Here is a 13,444-nt window from a genome sequence, read left to right as displayed (position 1 = left end):
ACTGTTGTAGTTTGGGATCCCAACTATGAAAGAGGTATTTTAGATATTATTTTGTAATATTTTCTTAAGTCTTTTTAGTTCACATTTCAGTATCCATTTGAGATGTGTTTATATTATCAGGAGCTTCAGATGGATCAACAAGCTAAGAAACATCTCCAAGAGGAATTTGATGCTTCCCTAGAAGAAAAGGATCAACTTATTAGTGTCCTGCAAACTCAGGTATGATAGTTTACCCAGGAGATGTTTAAAACTGCTCTTCCTACTTTTTAGCTATATATAATGCATATCTATGTTTAATTATAATTGCTCTGAAGTTTTAAAGCTTCTTGTGAATTTAGGATTTTCTAGAAATTGTGTCTTTGTGGTACAGGATAGTTCTAGAAAAATCTCACTCATCTTAAATATGATTGACTGATTTGCATGTAAATATCTTTGTGATGTTTTTGTTATCAAGATATCAACATTAACAGGTGCCTGACCTAAAATTGCTTTAGCAAAATTAATGTATTTTGTTTAATTGGTCTTTGTTTCTCTACCCATAGTCATTATTTTTTTGTTAATTGGAAGCATAATTTTGACTTAAAAAAAATAATAAAAAATTTCAGACAGATTTTTTTTCCTTTTTCTACTTGCTAGTATCAAAATTAATTTAACTCTTTCTAGTTTTGAAGACTAAAAAATTACCTGCTTAGAATCCTTGGAGTTTTTTTAACAAAAAGAACTGTTTTGTTTAGGTGTCATTGCTGAAACAGAGATTACAGAATGGTCAGATAAGCACTGAACTGCCTGATCAAAATGTCCAATCAGAACCACAAGTTCAAAGTCCAGCTAAAGAAGCCAGTGCAGAAAATATTGTGGAACCAGGAGCCAATGGTAGGTATTGTGGCTTTTTCAGGAGACCTTACATTTTGGGGAATATACCTGCTGTTATTTATGATGCAGTAACAATATTTAGGGCTCACCATATCATAGTAAGGATATATTTTCTAGAAGAAGACAACTGTTTTTGAAACCATCTGACAGCTAGAGGACAAGGGATAACCCTTTTAAGAAACTAAATTTTCATAAGAATTCAGATCCTGTATGTCTTTCCTTTGTCAATATTGATAATAACACTGTAATTATTGTTTTGTTGGTAGGTGTTCTTACTATCCAAACTCAATTAAGAGATTCTGTCCCCCATCAGTGAGGATCTATTCTAGGAGTTCAGAGACCAGATTAGTTGCCAGTCTCTATCTTTTTGTTTGTGAATTTGGGATTTTTTTATCTTGTTTTATCAGAAAAAAGGTAAAAACAAAGATCAATTTTGATATTTCTGCTATTGAATAACCTAAGTGTTCCTCACATCCAGAGGTTGTTTAAATTAATGGGATTCTCAGTGTTGTATGTATATTTGATTATTGAGCAAAGGACATTATAATGCTGATATAATAATAAAAGCGTCTTTCATCGGTACGCTTCATAAAAGGTAGGGTTAAGACAGAGGTAAACATACATCTTGAAATTGTATTTGTTCAGCATCTGCTATAGTCTTTATATTGAAGGGATGATATGAAACGTTAGGCGAGAGATGTTCTTATCTAGTGCCGTGGTTTTTGTACAGCTTAGATAATAATGAAAAATTGTGATTCAAGATGTTTTCTGTGCATGAGTCTGCCTCTGGACTGTAGTGTGCCAGGCATCCACCAAAGTGGCTCTCTCACTCTCCTCCACAGCTGGATAGAGGACAGAAAATTTAAAGAAGGGTTCATGAATTGAGATAAAGCCTGGAAGAGATCACTCTCTAAACACTGTCACAAACAAAACAAGGTTGAATTAGAGATATGAAGTTAATTTATTACTAATAAAATCAGAGTAGGATAATGAGAAGTAAAATAAAACCTTAAAAACATCTTCCCCCCACCCCTCTCTTCTACCTAGCTCTACCTCCTTTCCCAGAGGGGCAGTGAGACAGGGAATGGGGGTTTATGGTCAGTTCGTCACTTGTGGTTTCATCCACTGCTCAGGGAGAGGAGTCCTTCCCCTGCTCCACCATGGGGTCCCTCCCACTGGAGACATTCTCCATTAACTTCCCCAGCATGAGTCCATCTCATGGGCAGCAGGTCCCTGTGAAGTGCTGCAATGTGAGCCCATCCCAGAGGCAACAGTCCTCCCCAAACTGCTGCAGTGTGGGTCACTCTTCCATGGGGTGCAGTTCTTCGAGGACAGGCTGCTCCAGAGTGGGCTTTTCTCTCCATGGGACTATCATGGGGTCACAGCCTCCTTTCAGGCATCCACCTGCTCTGGCACAGGCTCTTCCATGGGCTGCAGGTGGATCTCTGCCTTCCCCTGGTCCTCCACAGGCTGCAGGGGTACAGCTGCTTCACCGTGGTTATCACCACAGCCTGCAGGGGAATCCCAGCTCCAGTGCCTGGAGCACCTCATCCTTCTCCGTAGACCTGCATGTCTGCAAAGTTGTTTACCTCACATGTTCTCACTCTTCTTTTCTTTGGCCACAATTACAACTGCACAACAACTTTTTTTTTCTTCTTAAATTTTTTATCACAGAGGCATTACCCCCATTTCTAATTGGTCCAGCCTTGACCAGCAGCAAATCTGTCTTTGGAGTTTTGCCAGGGGTTGGCTCTGCCAGACATGAGGAAAGCTTCTGGCAGCTCCTTGCAGAAACCACCCCTGTAGCTCCCCTTCAGCTACTGGAGCTTGGCCATGCAAATCCAGTATGCCAAAAACTCTAGCAGCCTCCAGAGCATCAGAGCAGAGGCACACAGTAAAATACTACCAAATGTGCTAGTTAGACAGTGATTCAAACTGAAATGGAATAGGTTTAAATTATAGACATTAGAGAAAATTCTTTAGGGTGGGTGAAGGTGGGGAGGCACTGGAACAGGTTGCCCAGAGAAGTTGTGGCTGCCCAGTCCTATGAATCCTATGTTAAAGGCCAGGCTGGATTGAGCTCTGAGCAACTTTTCTGTTGTGAGGTGTCCCAGCCTATTGCAGAGATTTGGAACTAGATGATCTTTAAGATCCCTTCCAACCCAAAGCATTCTGTGATTCTATGAGTACAACTCAGAAAGACACGAAGTATAACCTTTATCCTGCTGATTGTAGTATTGCCAACCTGGATATTTTAGAACAAATGTCATACCCAGCCTTGAGAAAGCAAGAATCTCTCTGTGTGTGGCACTTGAGAGGTGTGATTTGCTTTGCTTCACATTTTTTCCTACTTGTGCATATTCTATTAGTAGCAGCAGGCAGGTTTAGAAATCATGATGACTTTTTAATTACATAAAAAACCTTGTTGATTAATAGCTTTGTTTTGAATCTGATAAAGTAACTGGGGTTTTGTAAGCTACCTTGGTGTGAAAGACTGTGTTTACTAGCCTGTGTATGTGTTGGATGTTTCTGGCACTTGCAGTAGGAACTCGGAAGTTTTGCAGAATTTGCACAACTTTTTTTAGTGACCTATGAGTCCATTTCATTGTGAATGATGAATACAGATCTGCATTTTGGGAATGGCATGCATATGGTAATGTTGGTATGCTGTCTTGTAGAGGGTAATGAAGATTCTGTTAAAACTCTGGAAACTCTTAATCAGAGGGTGAAGCGCCAAGAGAATTTGCTGCAACGTTGTAAGGAGACTATTCGGTCACATAAGGAGTCCTGTGCCCAATTAACCAATGAGAAAGAGGCACTTCAAGAACAGCTGGAAGAGAGGCTTCAGGAACTGGAGAAAATGAAGGTATGGAAAATGCTCTTAGCTTTATGGGCAACCATGAAACTAAAGTTAAAAACTCCAGTATTTCCAAAATTTATTGATGGGGCAGACCATGAAACAAACTGTCCCTCTACTTTTTTGGAGGAAAAGGTACAAAACCCACCTGGAATTAATACACTTAGCAATTATTCTAGAGTGGTGAAGTAGGGTATGAAACCTTACTGTATAAATAACCATCAGATTGGTATCAGAAATAAGTCATCGTGGGAAATTGGGGTGATAAAAAGACTGTCTTAGCACAGAAGACGGAAGAAAGTGGAGCAGAGCTAAATCTTTAAGACATAGTGAATGAGGCAATAATTATGTAAATTAACAGAAAGAAAAGGAAGGCAAAACAGTGGAGATCAAAATACAGTGAACATTAGTGCAATCCCAAAGCTAATAAGTTAACACTTTGCTCAGTTTTCCTTTTAAGACCATTAATGCTGAGTGTGGGGCATAAGTAAGGTGGCTAATAGTAGTGAAACCTGAAAATGTGCTAAGTATAGCTGTACTTAACTTTAGTTACAGAGATCAGATTTCCATCTCTGTCTTCATCTCTGAGCACTAGACTGGTTTGAAAAAGCACTGAAAGACTTGAGTATTTTAATGATATCTTCTAGAGAAAGGCTAGTAGCAGTCATTTATCTTGGATTGCTGAGATCCTCTTGTAATCCCAGATGCAGTTAACAGAGCAGAAATCTTAGACATGTTTCTTGTTTTTCTTTAGCAACTCAGACCTCCATGTGTGGAGTCTCTAACAAAGCCTTCAGATCTCTGAATTATTACAGAAGCCATAAGGCAGCCTACCTCTGGGAGACATGAAAGTAAATTAAAACTGCTCACTTCAGTTTCCCTCGATTGTGTTCTGTGTTCTTCCTCCAAGGCATAGTGCAGGGTAAGAGCCAAAGCTAAGCTGTTTGTCAACCAACTTGTGGTTGGGATCTTTTTTTAGGACCTTCACATGGCTGAGAAGACTAAACTGATTACGCAGCTACGTGATGCAAAGAATTTGATTGAACAGCTAGAACAAGACAAGGTAAACAAAGCTGTAGGTTTTGAGGAAGATTTTTTAAAACACAAAATATTTGGCTCCTGGTATTAGAAGCTGGTTTTAATGGTCTGGTGGTTTCATCTATGTTTTAATAAACAAGTAATTTAAGCTACTTAAGAATTTTATTGCATATGTACCATAAGATATACGTCTGTTAGGTTATACTTAATACTGCCACATGATATTATTTAGGATGAAGCAAATATACTGAATACACTCCTTGATGACAACTCTAAAACAAAAAAAAAATCCCAAATACAAATGAAGATGAGATATAATTAAATTAATTTAAAAATAACCAGTAAAGTAACTGTACTTTTGATAGACAATTAGGAGTTTCTCAGTTTTTAGCTCCTTACAAGTTTTTTTTAATCACTATCTTGTTATCTGGAGTATCTTCTGGTGGTGTCATAAGTGGTGTGACTAACACTGTATGGTGTATTTTCAAAAGGGAAGTACAGACTCTACAGTGCTTTTAGTTTTGGTTGTTTACAGAATACACGTTTTAAAGGAAAGTAGCTGTACTAGAAGAGGAAGTTTTTGCATAGTCCATGTTTGCTGGAGTTCTTTTCACCACTAGACAAATTTTGGATACTCTTAAAAATAATCCCTATTCTTATCTTCTTTTTGTTAGTATTTTCTGTTTTCTGACATAGAAAGATCCCATGATCTCTGGTCTTGTAATAACAGGCTACAGTTTATTCCTGACAAGGATTGTGCCCTGGCTTGAAATTGTTTCAGGTTTATGTCTTATTTATTTGCTAGCTTTTTATCACAAGGGCCTTTTCCATAGGGCATGGTAATTGCGGAGACAAAGCGGCAAATGCATGAAACACTGGAAATGAAGGAGGAGGAAATAGCCCAACTGCGTGCTCGAATCAAACAAATTACTACAAAAGGCGAGGAATTAAAAGAACAGAAAGAAAAATCTGAAAGAGCTGGTAAGAATATATATAGATTACTGGCTTTCACATTTTTACATCAGAAAGCTTCAGTGTGGCATTTTTCAACAGTTGCTGTTTGGAATGGTTATTAAGAGATGCTCTTTTTTCTGTTGCTCTACACATCACCTGTGCTGCCATCATTACTAACTTCATTTCTGGGCAGTAGCTTTTGACTGATTTGTCAATATTTGTCAATAAAACTGGATTTAGGAAGGAAACTTCTGAAAGGCAACTTACTTCCGTGTTTATAGGAGAAAAGATTGATGGAGTCTTCTTCTGGTGTAACTTAAGAAGAGAAACTTGAAACTACCTATAAATTGTCATTATAATGCCACCAGGAATTCACATAGAAAACGTAGTGTGTGTGCATAAGAGTTTGTGGAGAAGTAAAAATGTTAGAACCATAGTAAGCATTTTCTTTAAATTGTTTTAATGGAAGCATTTCTGATTTAGGTGAAACAGCAGTGGCAATTCCTTTGCTTCAGGCTTGTAGCAGAGGAGCATTCATGTAACTGTTACATGATGTAGTTTGCTTTTTATGGAAATTAGGTAACATTATGTGCTCTTGGAGTTCTTCTTCTGTGTGAAATGAAGTTAAACCATTCTTTTTTAAGCAGTGAAAACGTTTTGTACTACATCAGAATTCTTTTAGAATAATTTAATTTGTTCTCATGGGCATGTAAAGAAGCTCACTCTTTTGGCAGAAGCTCAGGTGTTACTTTGAATAAAATATTCTACATATTTTCTTTCTCTAAAAAGCAATGACAAGTTCAAACAATACAGTTCACAGTGGTTTATTTTAAGTCTATATGGATTTAGATTAGAACTTACAATTTTAAAGATTAATGTGGATAGATCATTCTGCTGTAACGCAGAAAAGCAACTGGAGCATCCATCTTGTGAAGATAACAAACATTTTGGATTAGATGCCTTCCTCTCCTATCCCTTCAAGGTTGCATGTTTCTTTTTAGTTCTCGAAATTCATAATTCAGAAGTCTGTCACTCCTGCTAAAGTTGTATTTTGTTTGGTACTGGGAGATGAGGAAGCTCTTCATGATTAAAAAAAGAAGGTGAAGAACCTTTTAATACTTCTGTAGATATGAAATTATTGTCACAGTTGTTTGCAATAGTGTTTTTTGAGGCAGGAGAAACAATTACGAATTATTAATGTACTGTCTACACACACTAATTAATACAGTAATTTCTTCAAGTTTGCCTGGCCAGAAGCTGAAATCAGGTTAGAAATGATCCTATAGACAAATGGAAAACTTTCTGTTGTAATGAAAAGTAATTTAATTTGAATGAGTGTTGTGTTGAGTACACTAATTTTCTAGGGAAAGATTTGTGTGTTAAATGTGCTCTTTTTTAAATAAAATTTTTAAGTACTTTGGTTGATTTTACAGTGCAGAAATATCAACTTTACCTTTGAGTGCATTTATTTATTATTATCTTTTAAGCATGCATATATGTGTGTTGTAACCCTTGGAAAATTAGTTAACACTCCTTTTAAGACGGATTGTAAGGTGATGTTTATTACATTTTTCTACATCCTTGGCTTAATATGTTCCAAAAATATTGTAATCTACAATGTTAGTTGTAATCTACAATCTACAATCTAGTTCAATATACAATGTTCAACTAAATTATTTGAGAAAACTGCTTTGCATACCAGGAGAGCCTGAAATTGCTTTTTAGGCTGCAACCTTGGAGTTGTAATGGTTTTATGAATTGGGCAATTTCATGTATTTGAGGTTAACATTTCAAGTTCTGGTTTTTGAATAGTTAATGTGAGGTGACTTTCACAGAGCCACAGAATGGGTAAGGTTGGAATGGACCACAGTGTGTCTTCTGGTCCAGCCTCCCTGCTCTACTGGGGTCGTCATAAACCACATGGCACAGAACTGCATCTAGACTGTTCAATTCTAGACATCTTTTTCTGTATCATGGCTTAGTGAGGAGCTAAATTCATGGAATGAAGTAGAAATGTTGATTTCATTTACTTTATAGCAAAATAAGGATAAGCACAATACACTTGAAGTTTACTTTTGTAGTGCTGTTTGGTGGCTAAAAAGTGGTGTAGTTTTCTGTCAGCTTGCCTATTGTTACATCTCTGGCATTTTTCTTTGTAAATCAGGACTTTAAGTGAATTGCTCTAGTGTTTGATTTAATGTGAATGCATTTTTGTGTAATGAAATAGTGAAAAGATACATATGCTTGTTTTTTGTTGTGTTGTGTGAATTGTAACTTGGTCTCCTCAGTTGAAGTACTTTTTTTTTTGTAGTTAGAGGTACATTATGTTGAAATCTTACAGAGCATCTTGTTTTTGTGCATCCACACATGCCAATAAGTGACTCATGGTGCCTTTCCCAAGCCTTGTATGAACAGGACTGGGGTAAGGGCTCTGTTTTTTTTACATCACACATTGGGTGCTTGAACTGTGTTCTAAAAAGTAAATCCTGTGCTTCTCAGGCACTTCTACTTGAGGTAACTGCAACACATTTTTTTTTTTTTTTTTACTTCAACAGAGATCTTTTTAGTATTTGTAAATTTCCAGGTAAACTCAAGTTTATTTATCCTGAGATTACCTAGTATAAGTACTTTGACTTCTTAGGATGCAGATTACTGACTTATTTATATTCTGTGAGCAAACAAAGTCTTCAGAAAGCAAATCCTATTTGTAGGCAGCATTTATTTTGCAAGCTTAATTAACATTTCCTTAGCACCTTTCTTCAGTGAAAAAAAAAAAAACAGGCGTGGACTGTACATTTAAAATCCTGCCTAGATGCACAAAGCTACAGGAATGATTTCAACCTTTTTTCAAAATTTGGACATGATGCCTGCTCTCAGCACTCAGAAATTGCACCTGTAACCCCTTCTTTGCCGGCTGGTTTTCAAAGCTGGCTTGCTTCCTTCACAGTTCTTGGCACTAGGAGGCACTGCTGGCAAAGAGAAAAGGTGTGCGGTGCCAGCAGAGGAAACGAGACGGCATTGCAGCGCACCTGGGTGTTCCTCTGGGTGGGAGGGGCAAGGCAAAGGGAGCTGAGATTGTACTTTCGAGTGGCCTAGGTAAAATAGTCAACTCTCCAGCACATGTTTTATAAAAAAAGGATTTGCAAACCTTGCACTCCTTAAACTGTGCTCAGACTCATTTTTTTGTGATTTACATACTGCACAGGAAAGTTTTCAGTTTGTCTGGCTTTGTCATATGAATGGGGTTTAGCAGGACTCACCTGGGACTCTGTTGGTGTGCTTGTTCCTATTTCTGATTTCCTAATGTGCCTTTGTGAGACTTCATTCAACCAATACTTGATTGAAAGATCTTCCCTGAGCAAAGTGCTGCACGCTGGAGAAGAATGCAGAGGCAGTGCCTTTACTCTCTGCATTCAGAGTAGGTATATTTGAATAAAAACATGGACTTTATTTCATGTTTTGATACATTGTAGAATTAAAATCTCTCACAGATTAAAAGTAACAGCGATAATGGAGACCACATTCTGTCTGCTTGATGATAGTTTAGCCCTCTGCTGGTTTGAAACTTGGTTGTGTCTAGCTACACTAAACTAATTTGAATGAAAATACTCTGTTTTCCTTAAGGGCTAAATGTGCCTGAGATGCATATAATTTAACTTTTAGAGAGCTAACTGTGTTTCTGTGAAATATTGCTTCTATGTGCTTTCATAGCCTCTTGGCTTTTTAACCATCAGCTTTTGTCTAGTTTTTGTGTTAGCATCCTGCTTGTGATTATGGTGATGCAGCTTTTGTACTGCATGTTGCTCAGCAATTCCATATCAGTAATCAATCCTATTGTGAACCTGGATTTTCTCTTTGGCTGATCTGTGGGCTATGGCAAATGTATTCCGTTTCCTTTTGCAGAAGTAACAGGTTTCTCAAATGAAAACAATGTGCATGATGCTCAGAACAAGAATCAGAAAATGTGTGTGGAAAAGTGAAATAACTTAATGTTCTACTTGCAGGCTTTAGTTTCAAGCTATACTGTGCAAAGGTCCATAGGGTGAGGTTGTTTTTGTTTTTGTGGGGTTTTTTAGTTTGTTTGGTTTTTTTATATTTTTGTTTGCTTGTTTAGTTGGTTTTTTGTTTGGTTTTGAAAGAAGATGATGCTGTAATACTGAAGGACTTCACCAGTTTTTCTTGGCCTGCTTTTGTTAGGACTGAGACGAGCATCAGGGAAGTCATTACCATTCTCCAGCCACAGTTCTGCAGGCTGTGTTCATAATCAACTTGTGCCTGGTGTGGCAAGGGGGGAGAACTTAAGTCCTGCAGATTGCAGATGGCAAATGCCTTGATAGGGCTGTGAAGTACTGTGCAAAATAAGGAGCTATAAGCTTTGTGCATGGTTGTATTACATTTTAGACTGTTTTCCTGCTTGAAATAATCTCCAGTGATCTTAATTTTTTGTAATAGTTTTAGCATTTAAGCAGAGCCAGGAGTGGATACATTGGTCTGCTTTGGTATTGCCAGAGTCAATAACAGCCTCATTTTGCCTTAAAACATGACTGTTGCTGTGAGTAGTCAGAAAAAGGCTTCCTCAAAAAACAGAAGAAAATTCTGTAAAAGGTCAGAATTTTGGTGAATCCTGTTTCATGAAATCAAGTTACTTGAAAATGTATTTGCAGCACTGCCTCAAAAGTATAGACTATGGTTAAAATCTTGAGTTATCAATGTTACCAAAAGCTGTGGAATGGAAATTATTGCTCAATTCTCAAACACATGCCAGAATGTTATTAAAGATAATTTCAAAAAAGCAAAGATTGCAATAACTGCTGTGAATGCCTACTAACTAATGATGAATAAATAAAACTAGAGATATGTGAGTCTATTATGTTTTTCTTTTGGGGGCAGAATTTATTGGAAGAAAGCTTAGCATGCCAAATAACACTTCAAAAAAATTTTTTTTTTTCTGTTTCCTTGCAAAATAGAGTCCAAATAGTCCAGGGTATAATAGAATAATATATTTTTAGGGGGTTTGCTCTGATAAGTTGCAGTCTTGATATTGGTATTGTGATTTTGAATTTTACAGACGTGTTTTGCCATAATTCTGCTATGCAAGCATAACATATATAGAAGAGTGTTCTGAGACTGAATTTTTCTAAGATGTTGCAGGGGTTTTCCACATTCATGATCCATTCAGGAAAAGAGATTTCCCTAATAATGATTAAACTCTAGTCTTGTGTAATTCTGTATAGATTCTGGCATCATTTGTAGTGAGTTTTAGGGGTATTGAATAAATAAACAAGCTCACAGTACTGGAATTTATTTGGTTTCTTTTTATATCTAAATTACTATCTGTGAAGTGAATAAAGCATGTTAGAATACTTCTCCTTAGCATGAGATGAAGCTGTGGAATTATTGCTTCTGTTTTGTAAATTAAAATGTGTTTCAGTGGATTTGTGTATCCTGTGCAAGAGTAAATTAATTTCAGTACTGCAGCTTGAATCTTCTTTTGAAGCAACTTAGAGCCATTCAAATGATTTGGGGGCAAATCTTAACTTTTAAATTTTTGTTATTTTTACATTTTATTTGTGAAGTTAGAAGTGCCACACAGTCTTCTTAACACTCAGCTACTACACTAGTAGAAGTGGACATTAAATGTAAATAGTGAGATAATGAAATTATCAAAGTCATCTCTGTGGACGCTATGAAACACAATTTAAAGAAACGATTCTCTAGATTTTAGAGTTTGGAGTTACTCTGAGGTATGTAAAGTGCCTTGTATTATACATCAGTGTTCTGTTCAGGAGAAACTCTTCATGACCCACTAATAACTGACTTACTATAGTAGTCACTCTTGTTTTATTTCTGTCTGCTTGTTTTAGTGTCAATTTACCTTCCTTTGTGCAGCTATTTTCCACTTCTTCAAAGTTTACTCAGCAGGTATAGGGAGCGGTGTTATAGTTCATTGATTAATATTGTTTATGCATATTATAGTGATTTTAGGCAAAGAAATAGAAGCTACAGGATGTATTGGAAGAAATTCACATCTATTTGTCAGTTCTCTTTCCTTTCTAGAAAATGAACATGTGAATTCTTGATGAATTCCCAAGTTCATTTTTCTCTTTTTGTGAAATTCTTCTATCAAAATATACAGTTATTTCTCACTTATCATGTACATTTTTTCTTGGCAGCTTTTGAAGAGCTTGAGAAGGCTCTAAGTATTGCCCAAAAGACAGAGGAAGCTCGGAAAAAACTGCAGACAGAAATGGATGAAAAAATTAAAGCAGTAGAAAAGGCAAGTGAAGAAGAGAGAGTCAATCTTCAGCGGGAATTAACCAGAGTGAAACAAGAGGTGGTTGAGATTATGAAGGTAAAAACTTTATTGCAATTAAGCCATTGTTGTAAAATACATCAGTATGGCAGAACTCTGTTATAAAGCTTTTGCTAATTAAGAAAACCTATAAAAATTATTTTCTGTGATTTAAAGATTTACTTAATGAAAAAGAGAAAGCTCTTCGTAGATTTTTTTGCTCCAGCAATTTAAATCAGTTCATTAATTATAAATAGTATTACTCTTTGCTTTACAGTATTTAATTAAATTATTTATTAAAAGTACACTTGAGACACTAAACAGGGACAAGAAGAAGAGATTAATGGCAGGAAGCTCACACATCTCCACCAGGATCTTGGGTTTTAATTACTTTTAGCTTTTAATCATTATCCTAGCTGATTATGTGTAAATATTTACCTGTACAAATGCACATGTGTTTAAGAACTTGTTGTCATATTACTTGCTGGTCAAAAGTTTCTATAATTTGCTTCATGTGGTGTATTTAGGTACAAATTGCTGGAGTACATCACATGTCTTGCAAAGCTGTAAATTTGAACACCCCTGAGTTACAGTTCTTATGTTGACATTCATAATGGTATTAATTTTTCTAAGAGAATACACTGATGCTTTAAGAGGACGACTGACGTGCTTTACCTTATTCTTACATGAAGCATGAATGTAGGTAACTGTCTACATAGAGTATCACCACTTGACTTTTCTGGCTTATGAAATAAGAATACTGGGAAAGCTACAAAAAAGTTCCTTTTCCAGTGTATTACCACGTTTTATCTGAATACACTAAGATTGCCTTGGAAGAAGAGTCTTGAGAAAAGATGGTGTTTCTTTAGTACAGCTATGAAAGACTTGAGAAGGAAGATGGATAACTTCAGGCTTGAAAATAAGGGCTAAATTAAGCACTCATTACTCAACACTTAACACATTAAGTTAGGGCTTAATATTAAGCACTCCAAGTGATCATAACTTATTCAAAGGGAGGAAATAGATGGTTCTGGTTTCTTCTGTCTGTTACACTACTTCCTTATTAAGAAAAAATAGAAAGTGTTTTGTTAGTTAATATTCTGAAATGAGTTATTTTTTTTACTTTGATTCACAGAAGTCTTCAGAGGAACGAGTTGCTGAACTAGAAAAAATCCATAAAAAAGAACTGGCTACCAAAGATCAGGAGCTAAATGAGAGGTTGCAGGCTCAAGAAAAGGTATTCCAGGAGAAGATGAAGGCAGCTCTTGTAAGTAAACCTGAAATACACAGAAAGACATTTTGCTAAGTGTGAGTTGGGACTAGAAGTGTTGGGTTGACACTATTCCACAGTGAGAGTCCTTCTACGCTCAAAGATAGGAGTGCTCTCCAAAAGTCGAATAGCTCAGAGACTTCAGCAATATGAAAATTAA

General features: G+C 36.4%; 1 protein-coding gene across 9 annotated transcripts in view; it reads left to right on the top strand.

Annotated features, from left to right (window-relative positions):
- GOLGA4 (golgin A4) overlaps nucleotides 1–13,444 on the top strand; it is a 71,928-nt gene that overhangs the window by 33,783 nt on the left and 24,701 nt on the right. For all 9 annotated transcript variants that reach the window (XR_015274577.1, XR_015274576.1, XM_086844175.1 and 6 more), the window contains 7 exons: nucleotides 121–219; nucleotides 735–873; nucleotides 3,552–3,739; nucleotides 4,710–4,793; nucleotides 5,602–5,749; nucleotides 11,896–12,074; nucleotides 13,150–13,281. Coding sequence is in view for 7 of the 9 variants with exons in the window: in XM_086844175.1 (XP_086700301.1) it covers nucleotides 121–219; nucleotides 735–873; nucleotides 3,552–3,739; nucleotides 4,710–4,793; nucleotides 5,602–5,749; nucleotides 11,896–12,074; nucleotides 13,150–13,281 (969 nt within the window). In the remaining 2 variants the exon portion in view is untranslated. The remainder of the gene's footprint in view (nucleotides 1–120; nucleotides 220–734; nucleotides 874–3,551; nucleotides 3,740–4,709; nucleotides 4,794–5,601; nucleotides 5,750–11,895; nucleotides 12,075–13,149; nucleotides 13,282–13,444) is intronic.

This window comes from Cyanistes caeruleus, chromosome 1 (assembly GCF_971803275.1).
Source record: "Cyanistes caeruleus chromosome 1, bCyaCae1.hap1.1, whole genome shotgun sequence".
Classification (NCBI taxonomy): Eukaryota; Metazoa; Chordata; class Aves; order Passeriformes; family Paridae; genus Cyanistes; species Cyanistes caeruleus.
Note: the sequence above shows the minus strand (reverse complement) of the source record. Positions and strands in the feature narration are given on the sequence as shown.